At 32.2% G+C, this 17,366-nt stretch overlaps 1 protein-coding gene across 1 annotated transcript in view; it reads right to left on the bottom strand.

Annotated features, from left to right (window-relative positions):
* The window catches only part of LOC108773784 (probable serine/threonine-protein kinase mkcB), a 74,674-nt gene extending 60,257 nt beyond the window's left edge, over positions 1-14,417 (bottom strand). Inside the window, 2 exon segments of the mRNA XM_018539717.1 lie at positions 1,729-2,195; positions 13,983-14,417. Of these exon segments, the coding sequence (XP_018395219.1) occupies positions 1,729-1,759 (31 nt within the window). The 5' untranslated portion in view covers positions 1,760-2,195; positions 13,983-14,417.
* Between the last annotated feature and the right edge of the window lie 2,949 nt (positions 14,418-17,366).

The following is a 17,366-nucleotide window of genomic DNA, read 5'->3' on the forward strand; positions in this document are numbered from 1 at the left end:
TCTTGTTTAAATGCTTCACCCGTTTTACTACGAGTGAATATTTTCTCAACGAAGTCAAGCGCGTCAACTGTTTCGCTGTGCTACATCGAATGCTATTCTTCGCTGTGTAGAATTAAATTAATTATTTCGAGGTACGAACTGTGAATTTCATTTACATGTATCTATTGTAGTTCGCGAGTTGTAGATTGCATTGCTTGTTAAAAATTTGTGTCATGTTAAGAAGACGTTTTGAGAATTAATCTTTTGTGAGGTTCTACATATTTTATGTAAATTCATATCTATATATTGCAGAACGCTTACGCAATATGAATCCTTGATATTATTTGTAATATTAATAATTATTTTATCGCGCGCATTACTAAAAATATGTTAAAATATTTAGATATATTATTTAACAAGGAATGCATATCGATTGATAATTTGATTCTATATTTCAGTGAAATACATAGATCTACAATATACATATAAACATTTTTGAATTAATTTTGTTAGAAAATGCTCCAAAATTTAAATAGAAAATCTAAATTTAATTACAGATATTTTCTATATATTACGATTTGTTTTTTTGAGATACGGTGTGAAGTATAATTATTATATCTCCAATTAGAGTATTGATTAATACCTATGTTCGTACTAAGCTGATTTAAATGTAAATTGTTGCACATCGCTTCGTTCTTTAAATGAATTATTTATTATCTTACAAGAATTATACGCTCTTGATATATAAAATTGTTATTTATATTCACGATTCACATGCTGTGGCATATTCAGGACAGGCTTGAGAATAAACTGAGTTTATAGTGCAAGTATATAAGATGTCCTTCAAGATGTCTCCTTATATCGCGTTTTCCTAAGCTAATCTTAAAACACGTCAGGTTTATTTTATCTGACGATCTTAAAAGAAAATTTCGTAGTGGGATTTTGGGAATACAGAGTAAAATGTGTCCTATATAAAACTAATAAATCTCTCTCTCCGAGTTATAAATTTTGTGTTTACTTCTTCAGTTTTGTCAAGTACAAAATTAATCACGTCGTTCGTCTTGTCGTTGAAAACCTAGCGTGTTCTGGTCGTGTATTTTACTAGCTCTCGTCGTGTCTGCACATTTAATGCCTGACAAATGTTGCAGGATTTTGCCGGATTCAAAGTCGGATCAAAGGTCGCGCGAAAGAAGCCAAAGAGTTGGAGCACGTTTTCAACGAACATTATGTCGTCTTTGCAAAAAGAAATATATGGATAGTGTTAAACAGATGTGTGTGTTGAGTTAAACGATTAATAAATCTGAACTTTTACTTCCACTGATATACTCTTTAATCATGAAAACTTCAAGGTCGATCCTACGCTTTTAACGATTTAAAATATCAGTTTGTAGCACGCAACGAGTTTGAGATTTATATTCAGGATACTAGATTACGTGGAAAGTTTAGTTAATTTCACATTTTTTAAAAATAAATTACAGTATTCGGAAATTATGGAAAAAATTCTGCTTATTTTCATGAAGTCACGAGAAGCAGAAGATTCTTGATCTGATATTGTTATACTTTGATATGCATGTGTTGCGAATTAAAGATAATAACTATATAACTAGAGGTATAATTAGTCTAGACACTTCCATAGATTAAACATCACACTATATTAAGAAACTGTCGCATGCTATTTTGACAAATGATTTTTCATCAGACATGCTTAAATGAGTAATACGTCAGTCACTCTAGCTAGAATTTACTCACCTTCCATAGTCATATTATCTCCCAGTTTCATCTCGATAGCTGTCCTCTTTTCCGCACATTCACGCGGCACTCATTAAGCGCCGATTAACAGGATCGTTCGACACTGATTTCCTAAGCTTCATTCTTTCTTGTTTCTTTACACTTAATCTTGATCTGACGATTTAATTATTTCGTTCGCCGTGTTTATTCACGGACATTTGTCAATTTGTCACGTGCACCTGTCACTCACACGTAACCTTAATCTCGATACGAGCTATAACGTTTCTCTTTTTTTTTTTTCTTAAAATCAATAATTTGACCGCGAAGTGAATTCTGACAATTGGACCTCTATACCGATTTTTCGATTTTCAACGCACAATGAAGTCGCTGCTTAACGAAATTGGCTCTTTAAATTCTTCGTGCCGAGTACGTACTTCCTGAAACGATTTATCTCTGATAGTCTCTGGAGAGGGATGCTTCGTTCGTCTCTGTAAAACAGAAGTAGACGTTTTAATAAATATTGGTCATCAAAGATTATGAGAATTAAAAGATAAAAAATCGACCGTGACTGTATATCCAAATTGTAAAATAGATTTGGATAAAATAGATATACCTAGATGGAATATACCATATACGGAGTATGCTAATTAAACGTTTCCTGTTATTATATGTCTGCATAATATAATTTGTAATAAATTGTGTACTATGCGTGAAGTTTGTAAACCTTGTACGGCTTGCAACAATTTCATAGCAATCAAAGCATAATTTATGCAGGGAATTGATATGATCAAATGCGAAGAGGGTAACAGCAGCAATGTGCGATAATATTCAGAACTTTCGCATATGCATATCTGTGTCAGATGCCTTTAGTTTAGGGTTAGAGATACGTGGTTGCTGACCTTTCGAGAAGGATAAGGAGTTGATTATGAGCGATGCCGCAGGTGTTTTGGAAGGAAATAACCTACGCGCCAGCGAGATAACATTGTTGCATTTAATGTATCACGGCGGCATGTTATCTTAATACGAAAAGTCAGCTATTTTCCCTTTTTTTTTTTCGCTTGCATAATATAACAATTGGACGGATGCCACTTTCTGCAAGCTTGGTGAATTTTAATGAGAAGGGCAAGAGCAAGTTGCGCTCGTTTTTTTTTTACGGAAATTAAATATCACGGTTATATCTGTATCTCTCAAGCGATCTGAAAAATATTTCAATTCTGATTTCTTTCATTCTTCTGTTTGGATTGATCGATTTATTTTCTAATTTTTATTAGGAAAAATATCATAGTTGACAAAATTCCACATTTTAAAATCTATGCCAGGAAAAAGTTATAGGAAAAAAACCGATAAAAATTGGTTTTTTCTGTTAAAAGCAATAAACAGAAAATTCTGTTATCCATATTCTAATCGAGTATTTTATTATCACTATTCTAGTTTGACGTCAATTGAAAAAATGTTTTCCAATATAAACTTCCAAAATAACATTCGCGATGGATTAAAAACCGACGTAACAAATAATTTTTTTAACAAAAAATATATGGCGAACAGATTTTTGTATTAATAAAAAAAATTTTAATTTTAATATCGAATTCTTAGTGGACCACTAAATTTCAAACCGAATAAGACAATGCCTCAGCGGTCTAAGCTAGATCACGGGTGCTTCTATATAATTGTGTAACTTTATGAAATATCAGTAATACGGTTTTTTAAAGTACAGATATGAAAATTAGAGATTTCAAGCTTTAAAATGCTTTTTTAACAAACTCGATACGATGATTTTTGACGACGTTATCCTATCTTGAAATTTGCCTATTTTTCCAGAGTGAAACAAATGATCCTTTAATTTTGTTGAGTAGTGTATTATCTCTACAGTTCTTGTTTTAAAAGTATATTTTACATATTAAATTGAATTAAAAGATATTTTATTATAAGATATTTTGTTATTATAGGTTTGTGTGTTTCGTTTTTCGTTAAACACACACACACACAATATCGCGCGCGATTAGTATATGCTTTGCTAATTAAAGCAAAAAAATCTTTTTCATAGAGTACATAAATATTTTATTATTATTATAATTGTTGTCAGTTTATTTCATTGGATAAAGTCCGACACGATAAATCTGGAATTTACTATGAATAGGTTTTTCCATCCACTAAATTTTTCTAGCCAACTCTGAAATATTACGCTGATAATTTAATTAAGGAATTCATATAGCAAGTTGCAAATGCGCGCTGCAGTATGGCGCGCGTTGTCAGATTCAATCGGTCGTTTCACCTACGTGCATTGCGTAACGTGTCGGTGCACCTGAGAGTTAGTATCTCTATACGTGTTACATGATCCTCTCGAATGCACTGAGAAGCATAACACGTCGCAATTGTATTCCGGCAATTTCAGCACGCTCCTACCCAGATCAGGTACAATCCTATATTGTATCATGCTTGTAACGCGAGATTATGATTCTCCTATCTCATGTGATTATTATTTCGGAATCAATATTTACTATAGAGCGTCGACATATGCAAAAATAACATTATTGAATCTTGTTAATCAAATATAATAGCATATCGAAACATTACGAGATATTACCGATAATATAACGTGTAATATGATACATATATAAAACATGGCGGTTTATTACGTCCCATCTGCGTCAAATCACATACATAACGTAATGTGTATTTAATCGTTAATCGCTAATTTAATTTTTTATGAAAATTCAGCAGTATGCAGGTTATAAATTAATAATTATTAAATATATTCTCTCTAGGGGATATATTCCTATCAACTAAATATTTAAAAAAGAGCTTATGAACATAAGTCAAAAAATATTTAACTTTTTTTGGGTAGGATGAATTATATTGCTTAACAATGTCAAACAATTAATAGAATGAGTAATGAATTTAAATATTGTTAAATTAATAATTATTAAACATATTCTAGGGATATATTCCTATCAACCAAATGTTAAAAAAGAACTTATGAACATAGGTCAAAGAAACATTTAACCTTTTTTTTTGGGTAGGATGAATTATATTGCTTGACAATGTCAAATAATTAATAGAATGAATTTAAGTATTGTTAAATATTAAATGCTCGCACACTATTCATGTTTATATAAACTTTTTGTAATGTTTGGATGACGCCCTAGATATTTGATACTTATTAATTTGATAATTTACACCCCGTGTATGTATTAATAGAATAAGCATATTTGAAATACCTGACGCAGTGAATATCCTAATTATATATGTTGATAAAATTCGTAACAATTATTTGCAGACGATATAACATGGGTAATTTAATATGGAATGCTGAGAAACTAAGTAAAAACTACATGAAGGTTAGAGATACATTTAGGGGTGGCTGTAATTTTGTGGGCATTTAATTTTGTGCTTGATATGTTTACCTAGTATATTAGAGTATATGTTAGGTAAAGCGTTGAGCTACCACAACCCGCGTCATTCTGTGGCTTGGAGGTAAAGCGAAATAGCTCAACGTAATGGCGGACATAATGAACATAATTCGTGCATTTACCTTTAAGCTATAAAACTATATTCGATTCGCGAGCTATATGTGTACATAAGACCATTATTCTTTCATGTCGTTAAACGATATTGGATGTCTTAAATTTTAAATTATAGACCTTTTTAAATATTTATTCTTAGACTTTCAAGCAGAAGATAATATAATATTTATGATTTTGAAAAATAGATGATTTTCGTCCTTTAATTTGTATATTATATGCTATATACAAATTATGTATTACATACTACGACTCTTTAATTTAAGGCTATTGTGAGTAAAAAATAAGATTATTACTAGTAAAATAAGATGTCCCATAAATGGTCTTTAAAGAGAATACCAGTACTGATAGGATCGCGGAAAAGCTTGTTCTCTTTATAACGTTATAATGCTTTGTCATGAAGCTATCAAAAGTGATACAGTTGATCTGACTTTTTTGTTAGAATTTTATAAGAACCTCTTTTCTCTCCAAGGCGCCATTAGACGGATTATCTTTCTTTAAAAAGTATTGGACAGGCAAACAGTATCACCTTGCTCCGTGAACCGTGACTGAAAGATGGCGGATGCTCTAATTCGCAGAAACGGAACAGCATATTTTCGTTCTGCTTCCGGTCCTCGTTCCGACCGTTACCGTTACGAAAAATGTAAAATATAAAGATAATATAAATATGCAAGTTTAAAAAAACACTTAAAGTTCATGAGATATTACAAACATTATTATGCCGGTTGTAATGTCGATTATAATTATTTAAATATATACAGGCACGGCTATTTTTATATTTGAAGTTCACAAAAACTGTTTCTTTTCTAAAAGCTGTTTTCTACTTTTTTATTTTAGATTGCAACATTGATTGTGCTATTATTAAATTGCACAAATTTAATGATTTACACGAAATATAACTAATATAAAAGAAATGTAAACTAATGGTGAGAAGACAAGGAATTTTCTTATTCACAATATTATATGCTTTTAAGAAATCAACAGAATGGAATTTAAACTGCAAAAACGTGAGATATCGTTAAGAACTTTCTTCGTCAAAATAATGAGCAAATAAACTTTCAATTTTGTCATTATTTGCATTTAAACCTTCTTTTTTAGGCGCTATTATATTTGAAAGACTAAATCCAGTCATTGATTCACGCGCCTGTTCGCGACGTTCCTTTGTGCTGACGGTGTGTCTTTGCAAATAGTTGATGCAGCTTTTAGGATGACAGGTATACTGGGATTCTATTTCCACATTTCGCGTTTAACAAATTACGTCGTTATCTATGATTACGTCGCGAAAGCTAGCATTTATTTAACCAATCTGGCATTTCAGCCTGCGCGTAGAGCGTGCGCTAATAGAATATCGTTAAATAATTGATTATTATATTTATGATGAAATTGAACATCTCACGGAAACATTACTGATTTCGGATCAGCAACAAAAATATCAATGTAAAACAAAGAGCAATAATAGTAAAAATAAAAAGTATCAATAATACATGTATAGATAATAATAGTTAAAAAACTTGGATCACTCACATCTAAAAACCTGAATCTTAGCGTCAAGGAGAGAAGATATTCGACTATCGAAAAGAAGATATTCCGCTACATGATGAATATATGGTATAGATAGAGAGACAAGCATTTTATTAACTGTCGTACGCTTCATATCAGACCGTGGAATATCTGAGTGTACCCATGTGGTTTGTTACGGTTGTCGTATTGTATCGCGGCGGCGCGATGTACAAAACAATGATATCTGCTGATGGAAATAGATATACACACGGTTGACCGAAGTTGGTAATATGTATTTAAATGAGGAGCTCGCGCGCGCTTTTACGACACTCAACGTTGTAGTTCGATTGCGCCCACGTTATTATGCGTCTAAATTGGAGAAAGGGCTGAGAGTTTAAAGAGATAGCCGTATGCCCATTTCCAGAGCGGATATATGTTCTCTCGACCGTATTGTAAGGTATATATTCGCTTGCGCGTTCCACGTTTGTCTCGCACAGTCGTTACGTGCCCGACTTTGACATAAACGTTAGCTTCTGTAAATATGCATTTGCAGTCTCGAATAATTTGCACCAACCAGAATTTCGAGCGGAGTTGCAGTTATGCACTTTACACTTAATCACGTAATAACGACATTGTTCAAACGTAACTTTCAATATTTTTTATTTTAATATTTTATTCTGATTCCGCAAATACGTCTCTCTCTCTTATTGTATAATATTCGCTATTTGGACTCAGAAAATGAGTTTACGTAAAACATATGAAACTTGAAATACAATATGTTATTATAATTAATTTATTAATTAATAACAATTTATGACGGTAATTCTACAGTCGTCATTAATTGATCATCGATAACGAAATTGTATTTTATTTTAATTTATTAAAAAAATTATTTTCTCTTATACATTAAATTTTAATTATAATTATACCGAAATGGAAACGGGAATCAATAATTTGTTCTAATAAAACAAAGGATATGAATTCGCGTCTAAAACGTCGATGAACGACACTCTGTACGGAAAAAGTATAGGCAGTGTTAAACTGATAAAGACACGTGAAGAAAAATGTATACATTGAAGTTTGATTGTAAGTTTACACGTAACATATGTACAACGCACGGTCATGTGTCCCAGCCGGCAGTGCTTTCGCTCTATCGATTTAGGACTCTACGTAACCGCGACAACCAGTCGGCTCGTATACACACGGTCTCTCTTCCGCGTTATGTCTTTTATTACAATACTAGTAAAGAATCATACGATCGCCAATGCCTATCCTCGTTTTTTTCGAACTTCAATTGCGTCATCTTCATTTTGTTTTTATCCGCTGACGCACTCAAGTTTATACGCAGTTGATAAATTAACCTACACACTAACGAAAAAATTAATTAAAACGTCTGTTTTACAGCATATGAATCGAATCGATGTATAATAATCAAATAATCAGTAAAACATTCACACCGCTTTTACGTCTCACGATCGTCGTAAGTCGGTTTCGTAAACCGTAATGAGTTATAATGAGATTTAATTGACTATAGTTCTGTGCATGGCCTATTCTTATTACAGCTCATTACGAAATTGCACCTGCAATTCTGTACAAGTCGGCTTCGGCGTTGGCGTGATGAAGCACGCTTCAGGAGAGACGGCATGAAAGTACGTGAAACTGTCCACGTTGCGCCTATCGATTTTCTTGAGTATCTTATTTGGTTGAAGAGCAGAAACACATTCTCAGGAAATTCACTTTTTTGTACCGCCGCCGCGGCTGGTGAACTTATTACTTTACATAACATTCATTCCTAACTGGCATTATTAACATTATAAGTGTCGACAATGTTTTTTTTTTAAAAAACGTTTTAGGAAACAACATGTGTTGCAACTTGATGCTCTTTAAGGATGCTACAGAAGATATAAAGGATATAGAAGAGTTTTAAAGTAAATTTCACAGGTGATGAATCATATTAGGTCACAATATTTGATGTTTATAATAAGATGTGTTTAATGCAAAAGTAAAAAATTGTGAATGAAAAACAATCACTTTTTTACTTTCTAAGATACATAAATAAGGATGTGGTTTCTGTGCTAATCTTTGTTAGATTATATTATAATACTATTTTCAGTGGCATGTTTTTGCTTTTGCTAAGCAACGAACATGCAAATTTTTATATAAATAGACAAATTATCGAGAAGAAGCTTGAGAGAGATATATAATCATCCATCTTCGATCTTGATTGCGCGTGTTGCAAAGCTCGGCCTCAAACTTGTCCGGACTTTCTATATAAACGGGAAGGAGTTATGCGGGCGTCCGTAATATATATAATTTTCCTCGCTGGATATAATAACGGAATAACGAAGAGCTGAAGTGGAGAGACGCGAACAATATTGTGCTAGCAAAGTCAATGAGGTGTAATTGACTGATTCAGAAATAATAGGGTGCACCTATGTCAGATCTCAACGAAGATCAGGTCGCGCAATCCAAAACCGAGCGAGATTACGTCAGTTCCCTGATTCGCAATTTGTCGCCACCGCATAATAATGTTGCGTAATCGAGCCCTGCAATGTTTACTGAGTGGATTATATCTCCGAGTATATGGCTGGGAAGAATGGAAATTCCTGCGAAGTGGTGACGCGAGTATAATTACGCCTAAGCAAAGTAAATATGGCAACGGAATGGCTGTCTAGCACGAATTTGTTACGGAAAAGCAACATTGTAATTAATGGTGTATACATAAAAAGGTCAGTGCGTGTTGGGCCATTTTCTCTCTACAATGTTAGCGAATTTGGCAGGATATCGAAAGTAATATGTTTCATTTCTAATTCGAGAGTGGAAGAGTTATTGCTCTTTTACCACAAATTTAAAAAATCATTAAGAAATTGGTTGCGCAGTATCGCGATAATAGATCCATTTTTTTCTATTATTAATAGATGTGGCATGGCGTTATTGACGTAAAAGCGTCGTGACGCTAAGATGTGACAGTAAAATTGACGTCAGTCTCACACGATCAATTATCAATGAATTACGTCATGTCACCTGTCGCCGTGGCGAATTCAAGCAAGGATGAATATTTGATGAAAAGAAATGATTGAACTTTTACGTACTAATACACGAAAATTGGATATAAAAATACAAAATAGCTAGAAGTATCAAGATTATCTCGATTCAAGATTAGTTTTGTTCTAACGAGATCAAAGTGCATTATACTATACGTTCTGAAAGATCGAGTGATAAGGGATAATAGCGAATCGGATATGAGAAGTCAAGTGTCTGAGAGATCCGAGACAAAATTTATTCAATCAAAACGAAATAATCCCATTTTATGCAAAAAGTTTAATACGTTACATTATTTTCGCAATTATAAATACGTATTATGTGTATATCTCATTTAACAAAATGAAAATCGAGATGGTCGGTATTATTTTAAAATTATTTGTGTCTCTTTTTATATTGTTTATATTTGTTACATTGACATGAGAACTGTAATCTACATTAATGACTTTTAGTATCGTTAATTTGCAAGTAGAAGTTGATGGTATAATATAACTCGCTGACATTAGTGAATAAGAGAAACAACCGTGAAATGAATATGATATTATCGATATTATCATTTTCCGCTCATTACAAACATATAAATAGTAGGATAAACAAGAAATGTTATATTGCGTGTAATTTTGTATCTGTTAAAATGAATTTCACTCGCAATATAACATAATCTGCATGGTCTTTTTTCTGATCTTGAAAGTTCTCTCAGGAATTTTCTTCTTAATCAAACGTTGTGGAATTACGGAAATGTTCATATAATATATAACGAGATACACTAGAGACGTAGATATTTTAATAGATAAATAATGAAAACACATAGCTGGTTAATAAAAAAATTGTTATTGTAGCGTATTCACACAAATGCAATTGTATCTTTTATCTTAATTAAATAAATAATGCGCATATGGTAGTTGGCCGCAAAATTAACTGTCTTCGCGAACTAGGATTTTTTATAAAATTATTCTTAATGTCATATGTATAAGATAAAATTTGAAATACATATATATAATAAGGGTTATTTAATATTTATCGCATCTGTTCAATTTTAATTACATTGATGGCAGTTTTTTAAAAATATATTTGTATATTCATGTTTCACATATTTTTGCAGTGTAGGAGCAATTTGTTGCATATATAGACTTCGTATTCACAAAATATTGCATAAAGCGGTATTTACTCTTATTAACTCGTCGCATATGCTTATCCTTTGAATTTTGAAGTCTTTTACATGTAATAAAGATTATTATCAACGTAAAAATTTATTTAAATTTATTGTAAATTGCATTTTAATGCAATGCCTCAATTTTAATATTTTTTATGGGAATGAGGCATAATCTTATAAGCTGGTAATTAAAGCTGTATTAAACGAAATAGCAGTTATTACAAATTTTTTTAATTATTATGTATTCTTCAAGCTAAAGTTGTCAGTAATTGAAGAGTATTTTTTTTTTGCGAATCAAATTTCAGAAGAATATGTAGATATTTATTGATTAGCTTTACTACTTTATTTTAATAGAAATCTTGTATTTAAATTTTAATAGGTATAATACCTGTTAGATATTAATTATTAAAAAATTATTATGCACATTGATCGTATTGATTAAAGACATTCGCAAAAGCAGAAATATTTATATGTCACTGTAAATCTTTAATTTAGTTTTTGTCATTTAATGTGGGTCAATCATGAACGATTAAAATATTATAAAACGTAGAGATTAATTAGTAAAATAACCAGAAGGATAATAAAATATTCACATAATTTAATACTTTAGCTCTGGAAAAGAATAATGATGTATATTTTTTAATAATGTTATTAAATGAAAGTTGCATATGAGTTTTTATCAACTAATTATTTTGACTATCTTACACTATAAATAGGTAATTGTATAAAATAATAAATAAGATATTGAATAAGATAATAAATTTTTTTTTAAATATTAATTTGTAATGTAAAAAGATATATAAATGACTTTTTAATATTTTTATTTTATATCTTACATTCTTTAACAATCTTATTTATTTCTTCCTTTTTTATTTAATAATAAATATGTTATATATATGCGTACGCATTTAGATTTATCTGTAGGTATGTATATCACTTACATATATATCAATTCTTGTAAAAAAATGTTTTCTCATGCCGCATTTTGCAGCGATAATCGAGAGTAAAAAAGTTTCGCGAAATCTTTGCTTCATTCTACGAAGACACTTCAACTAGTTTTCCATTTCATCCCTAGAGCTTTACTTTTATGATTATGCCTCATCATGTATGTAAAATGAAGACTGGATGTAAAACTCGGAACAAAGAGTCTTCCTGGAGAACAGTAGTTTATAAAATAATTTTAATAATAAATCCGTCTTATACATTTGTCCTCATTCAATGTGCTCACAATAAATTTATTAATATATTCTCACTTTTCCTCTTTTTTCTAAAAATTTAAATATTTCTATGTATATAAAATACATAATAAGTTTTAAATAAATTGAAATTTTGCTTGCAATGAAATGACGAATTGTTTCAAGAAATAAAACAAAGCATTCCACTGTTAAATCTATAGTGTCAAATTTTATCTAATCTGAGTCGCCACTGCTCCAGTGCTCAATATATATCGTTACTTTGTACTAATATAACTATATAGGGTCAAATTAATATTGTTAAATCTATATTGTGGCACAAATTTAAATTGCCACACTGAAAGATCAATTTTGTTAAAAAATCTAAAAATTTAGCTAAATACAAATAATTTTGTTAAACAATCAAAACAATTAGATAAAATGACAAAATTGATTGCTAAAATGTTAAAACATTTTACAACATTGCCCATTATGCTTGAGATTCCTGCAATATTATTTTGATAGTGCAACAAAATTATTTTTAGATTTATATCCAACCAAATTTTTAGATTCTTCAGCAAAATTGCTCTTGCAGGGCACGACTCTTACTCAATATATCGTTATTTTATACTAAAACAATGGATAAATTCGATACATAGTGTAAAATTGACTCTATATGTATAGTGTCAAATGTATCTATTGTTACTTTATACTAACACAAACAAAAACTATCGTTATTTTACACTAACACAATGGATAAATTTGACACTTTATAGTTTCAAATTGGCACTACCTATACAGTGTAAATTTATCTACCTCCTAAATTTGTTATAGAACTCTAGAACTTTTTGGGGAGCAACCAGAACTCTGCTTACAAAATTTTGAAGATGAGGGGCTAGCTTCACGGAGGTAATTTATCTATTGTTTTAGTATAAAATAACGATATACTGAGTAGGACCAATGGCGACTTAAATTAGGTTAAATTTGATATTCGGATTTAACAGTGTATGAAGAATGGCATGCACATTGCGAAATATGCGTACTGGCAAACATTTGTGCAGGAAGAATTGTTAGCAATAATCAAGAAGATGACGCGAGATCTACGTTTAGAATAGATTTGTTTCTTACATCAACGTCACTTAGCGATAACAATGTTTCTAATACTTCTATTACAGCTTAATGTTTTACATAAAAATGTAACTAAAATATAGTCAGAATACTCATCATTTGATATAATTCATAATTTAATATTAATTTAATATTACATTTAATATAAAACGAGAAGAAAAGAGAAATGAAGAAATTTATTCGCGTAAATATTGATTCTGAGACATTTTCAATCGCGTATTATATTTTCTTAGATTTTGGAAAGGATCATTATGTCGTAACATGAGAGAAATTTTTATTTGGAGTGCCCATTTATATAGATGCTGTATAAAAAATTGATTATAACTGACAGCGACAGAAAAAGGAGAGGAAATACATCGAGCGAATGTTTATATTCCGATATATCTGTATGTAGAATTTATTGAAATATAATTAAAAATTTATAAAAATGCGCACAGTTTTCCAATTTTCAATTTCATATTTTTCCAATTTTTATTTAGGACGAAGTTGACCATACACATGTTACAATTTCAAGTCAACTTTTATAGCACTAGGATTGTCAGCTAGGCATACAGCCGGAATAGGCCAATCAAAGTTGCTTGAATAGAATCGTACTATTGGTGCAACAGATCCGTAAACAAACGCGACGCACGATCTACGCGTCATGCACACGTGGACGTCCATCCCTTCCTGCTTGACGCGAGAACGCGATCAAAAGCGCGGCGGCAACAACATGCGGGTGGGAATTCTTCTTTCGGGTTGTGATGTTTTATTACTTACTCGCTACATCAGGCGAGGATAGCAATCTCTCACAGGAACTTTTCTCTTTATTCGCTTCTCTCCCGACTAATCGCGTCGGGAGATCCGTTGCGGCAAAGAAAGGATGTCCTTCGCAGAGGACACTGATAGGTTGAGAATAATCGACGCGATTGGCTGATTCTCCCTTTTTTCTCACGATTGAAAGCGCGACGCGTCGATAGGGGTGCGAGTCGGTGGAGATACGCGTTGGTCGTCCTCGTAGGGTTGTTTGAAGCGACAATTTTCGCGGCATCGTACTCGACGCGGGATTACTCCTCCCTACGTACGCATGATCACCAATCCCCTCTGCATTTCTCAGCGAATCTTCGCAATGCTTTCTACGAGCTTGCGAACGGAGTCGATGGAAATGGAAATTGACTACGATCAACCGTCGCTTCCCGCGTCGCTCGGTCGACTGACTAGTTTGACTGGACTGCCTCCCCGTACACTCGGAGATTTTATTCCATCCCCACCAGAATCTACCGGCGCCCCCCTTACCGACAAACCCCCACTCGTGACACCCACTCACGATCCGACGTAGGTGCTCGGGGGTGCGTGAACGTTGAGATGGACGCAAGTCTAGTCGTTGACCATGTAATTGATAGTTGACCGTATCATCCAAAGATCAATTAAAGGTCTGTTCCTCATGACAAAAATAATTGTCTAAAAAGAGCAATGTTAGCTTAACGTTATTAACGTGTTATTGACAGCCGATCCTGTCACCTGGATAATTACAGAGTTTTTTGTTAAAGTACAATTATTTTACGGTGGAATGATTTTGCCTTAAATTCATAATCATGTTGTAATTTCAGGGTCATATATAATATACCCCTGAAATTAAAATAAGATTGACTAAAATTAAATTATTCGCATTCATATTTGATTACTTTTATCCTTATCGAAATAATTATTATGTCTGTACGTATGATTTAAATAATTATAACTCTTTTAAAACAATTACTTCAGAAGTTAATAGAGAAAAAAAATTGAACGTTTCAACTACTGCCCGTGTAGTGAAAAGTTTTAAACTTTAAACCCCTCAATTACTTGGACCAACTCTTTTATGTAACTAATAACTATATCCAATTTAAGCACCCAAAGTACTTACAGGAAGATTCTGCCTATAGAGATATGAGAGGAGACTTACGTCTTGAACTTTGTTAAAGGCTCAGAGTCTTCTCAGAATGTGCCAACATTCGAGAAGTTTCACCTTTACTGTATAAAGTTCCAAATTTTATATCACTTTTAGTAAAACATTTTGTTTTTTTAATTTATTTATTATAATAAATAATTATCTTTGATTACTCACTCCTGTCTCATAAATTGTTCCACGGACAGAACAAAGATATTGTTGCGGTGGATTTAATATTGCTGAACTCAAACTGGAATCGAAACGTACGTATGTAATGTAAATTATTGTTCAAATTAATTTCGCAATATAACAATCTGCTTGACTCCTATAACTTTATACAGATACACATATTATATTATTTTCTTATTGGATTATCTTTGATTTTGTTTTATTAAAACGTTAATATACAACAATTAAATTATATTTTAATAATTTATTTACTTTCTTAATTATGATTCTCTTAATTCTAATGTATTTCTGTGAAGTTCGAAATACCCCATTTTTAGGTATGACAGAAATTTATTCCGCAGTTCTGAAAATAATGTGTTAAATTTGCAAAGATGTATGGATTGAATTCTTCACATACGGCCAACTAACACATCGCGCGAAAAATTTTTCTTATCTGCGGACAAACCAGTTTACAAGTTTATGTTCAAGGTTACGAGGCAAAATAGCGGCGTGACTTACGTCACGAACATCGATTCGCGGACGTTCATTGACCCACCTAATTCTAGGCGATCGTGAGCGTATTATCGTTGCTTTCATGAGCCAGACGGTCGCTAATCCTCCTACTCAATCGAAAGACCTTGCTCACAACATCTTGCATAAATCCTTCGTGGTGGTTATCGTTATATCTAAAAAGCGTCTAATTATCGTCTTGGCGATCTTTTCTTGAACGTTGAAACTTCGATATGATTGTTCGGACACGGTCGACCATTTATAATCCCTTCCCGCCTAAGTCATTTCTCCTTCTCGAATATACAATTTATCGATCGTCGTTTCAGACGGTTAAAAACTCGAAATATTAGGGAGAATCGGGGAGTAGTCGTACACCTGTTTTATTGTACCGCGTAGATTTCCCGACGCAACATTCTCTTTCTGTTGTCGCTAATTAAAAAGTTCCGCTAGTTGCGCTAACGATTTGTTCTGTTCCAATCAAACTCAACATGGGAATGTTTCATTCACGCATACGTTGCAGGTCAGCATAGCTGTCCACGTTCTCATTTTGCAATTGCAATAATGACGGCCATTATAATAGTTATAGTTATTAGTAATACTTTGACTAACAGTAGAGTATACGTAATTTTCGTAACTGTTTGAAAACCGAAGTTTCCAATGAAAACAGTAAATAGTAAACTTTCGCTGAATTATAAAATGTGCTCTTGCATAGAAATTATTGGAAATTTTTTTTTTAATCGCTTGTTACTGGCATTTTGAGCAAATTGTAAATTGTGAATTGAAAACATGTACGTTGATGTATCGTTTTCAATTATTTTAAAGTTGCCTGCTGTTACTAATGATTATTGAGAATATCTAATAGATTATTTATTGATGATGAAATGGGGAGGGGGGTACAAAATACAAACGACTGTACAAGCGATAAAAAATCATTTGAAGTAAATTATTAATCTTAATGAAAATTACAAGAATAACTTATTCATCGATATAATTATATCGAGCTCTAGCTGTAGATTTTATGAAAATCCTTCGACTGCATGCATTATAAATCCCTTCCTACGTACATATATCTACATGTAACATTGCCCTAGTTTCGATTTAATTATGTAACAACGTAATAAATTCCTGAACGCGTCGTAAACGTAAACAACGTAGAACAGCCAGGATAGAAGACGATTAATGCAGATATTATTAATATCGTGATCCGTATTACGATAATATTACACACATGTAATATTACATGCCCTTTTCACAATAATTAACTTCCAATTGCAACAGCTTGATAAATTCAATGTCAACGGGCTGTACCGCTCGAAATATTCTTGAATATTTGAGCTTACATAATTTGTAGTCATATATTAACGAGTCAATAAAAGCGTGACACGACAAACTGTTGACACGTAGAATTAATCCATAAATGACACACGGCGCTGCAAACTGCGTCGCCACACTCTCTCTTTCTCATCGATCACAGTTGCTTATACAGGTGTAGCTTGTACATAAGCTCATACAGATGCAGCGTATTATTGCCAATTTATCAAGTGCTACTCCTCCTT

The sequence above is a fragment of the Cyphomyrmex costatus genome, unplaced genomic scaffold (genome assembly GCF_001594065.2).
Source record: "Cyphomyrmex costatus isolate MS0001 unplaced genomic scaffold, Ccosl1.0 scaffold219, whole genome shotgun sequence".
NCBI lineage: Eukaryota > Metazoa > Arthropoda > Insecta > Hymenoptera > Formicidae > Cyphomyrmex > Cyphomyrmex costatus.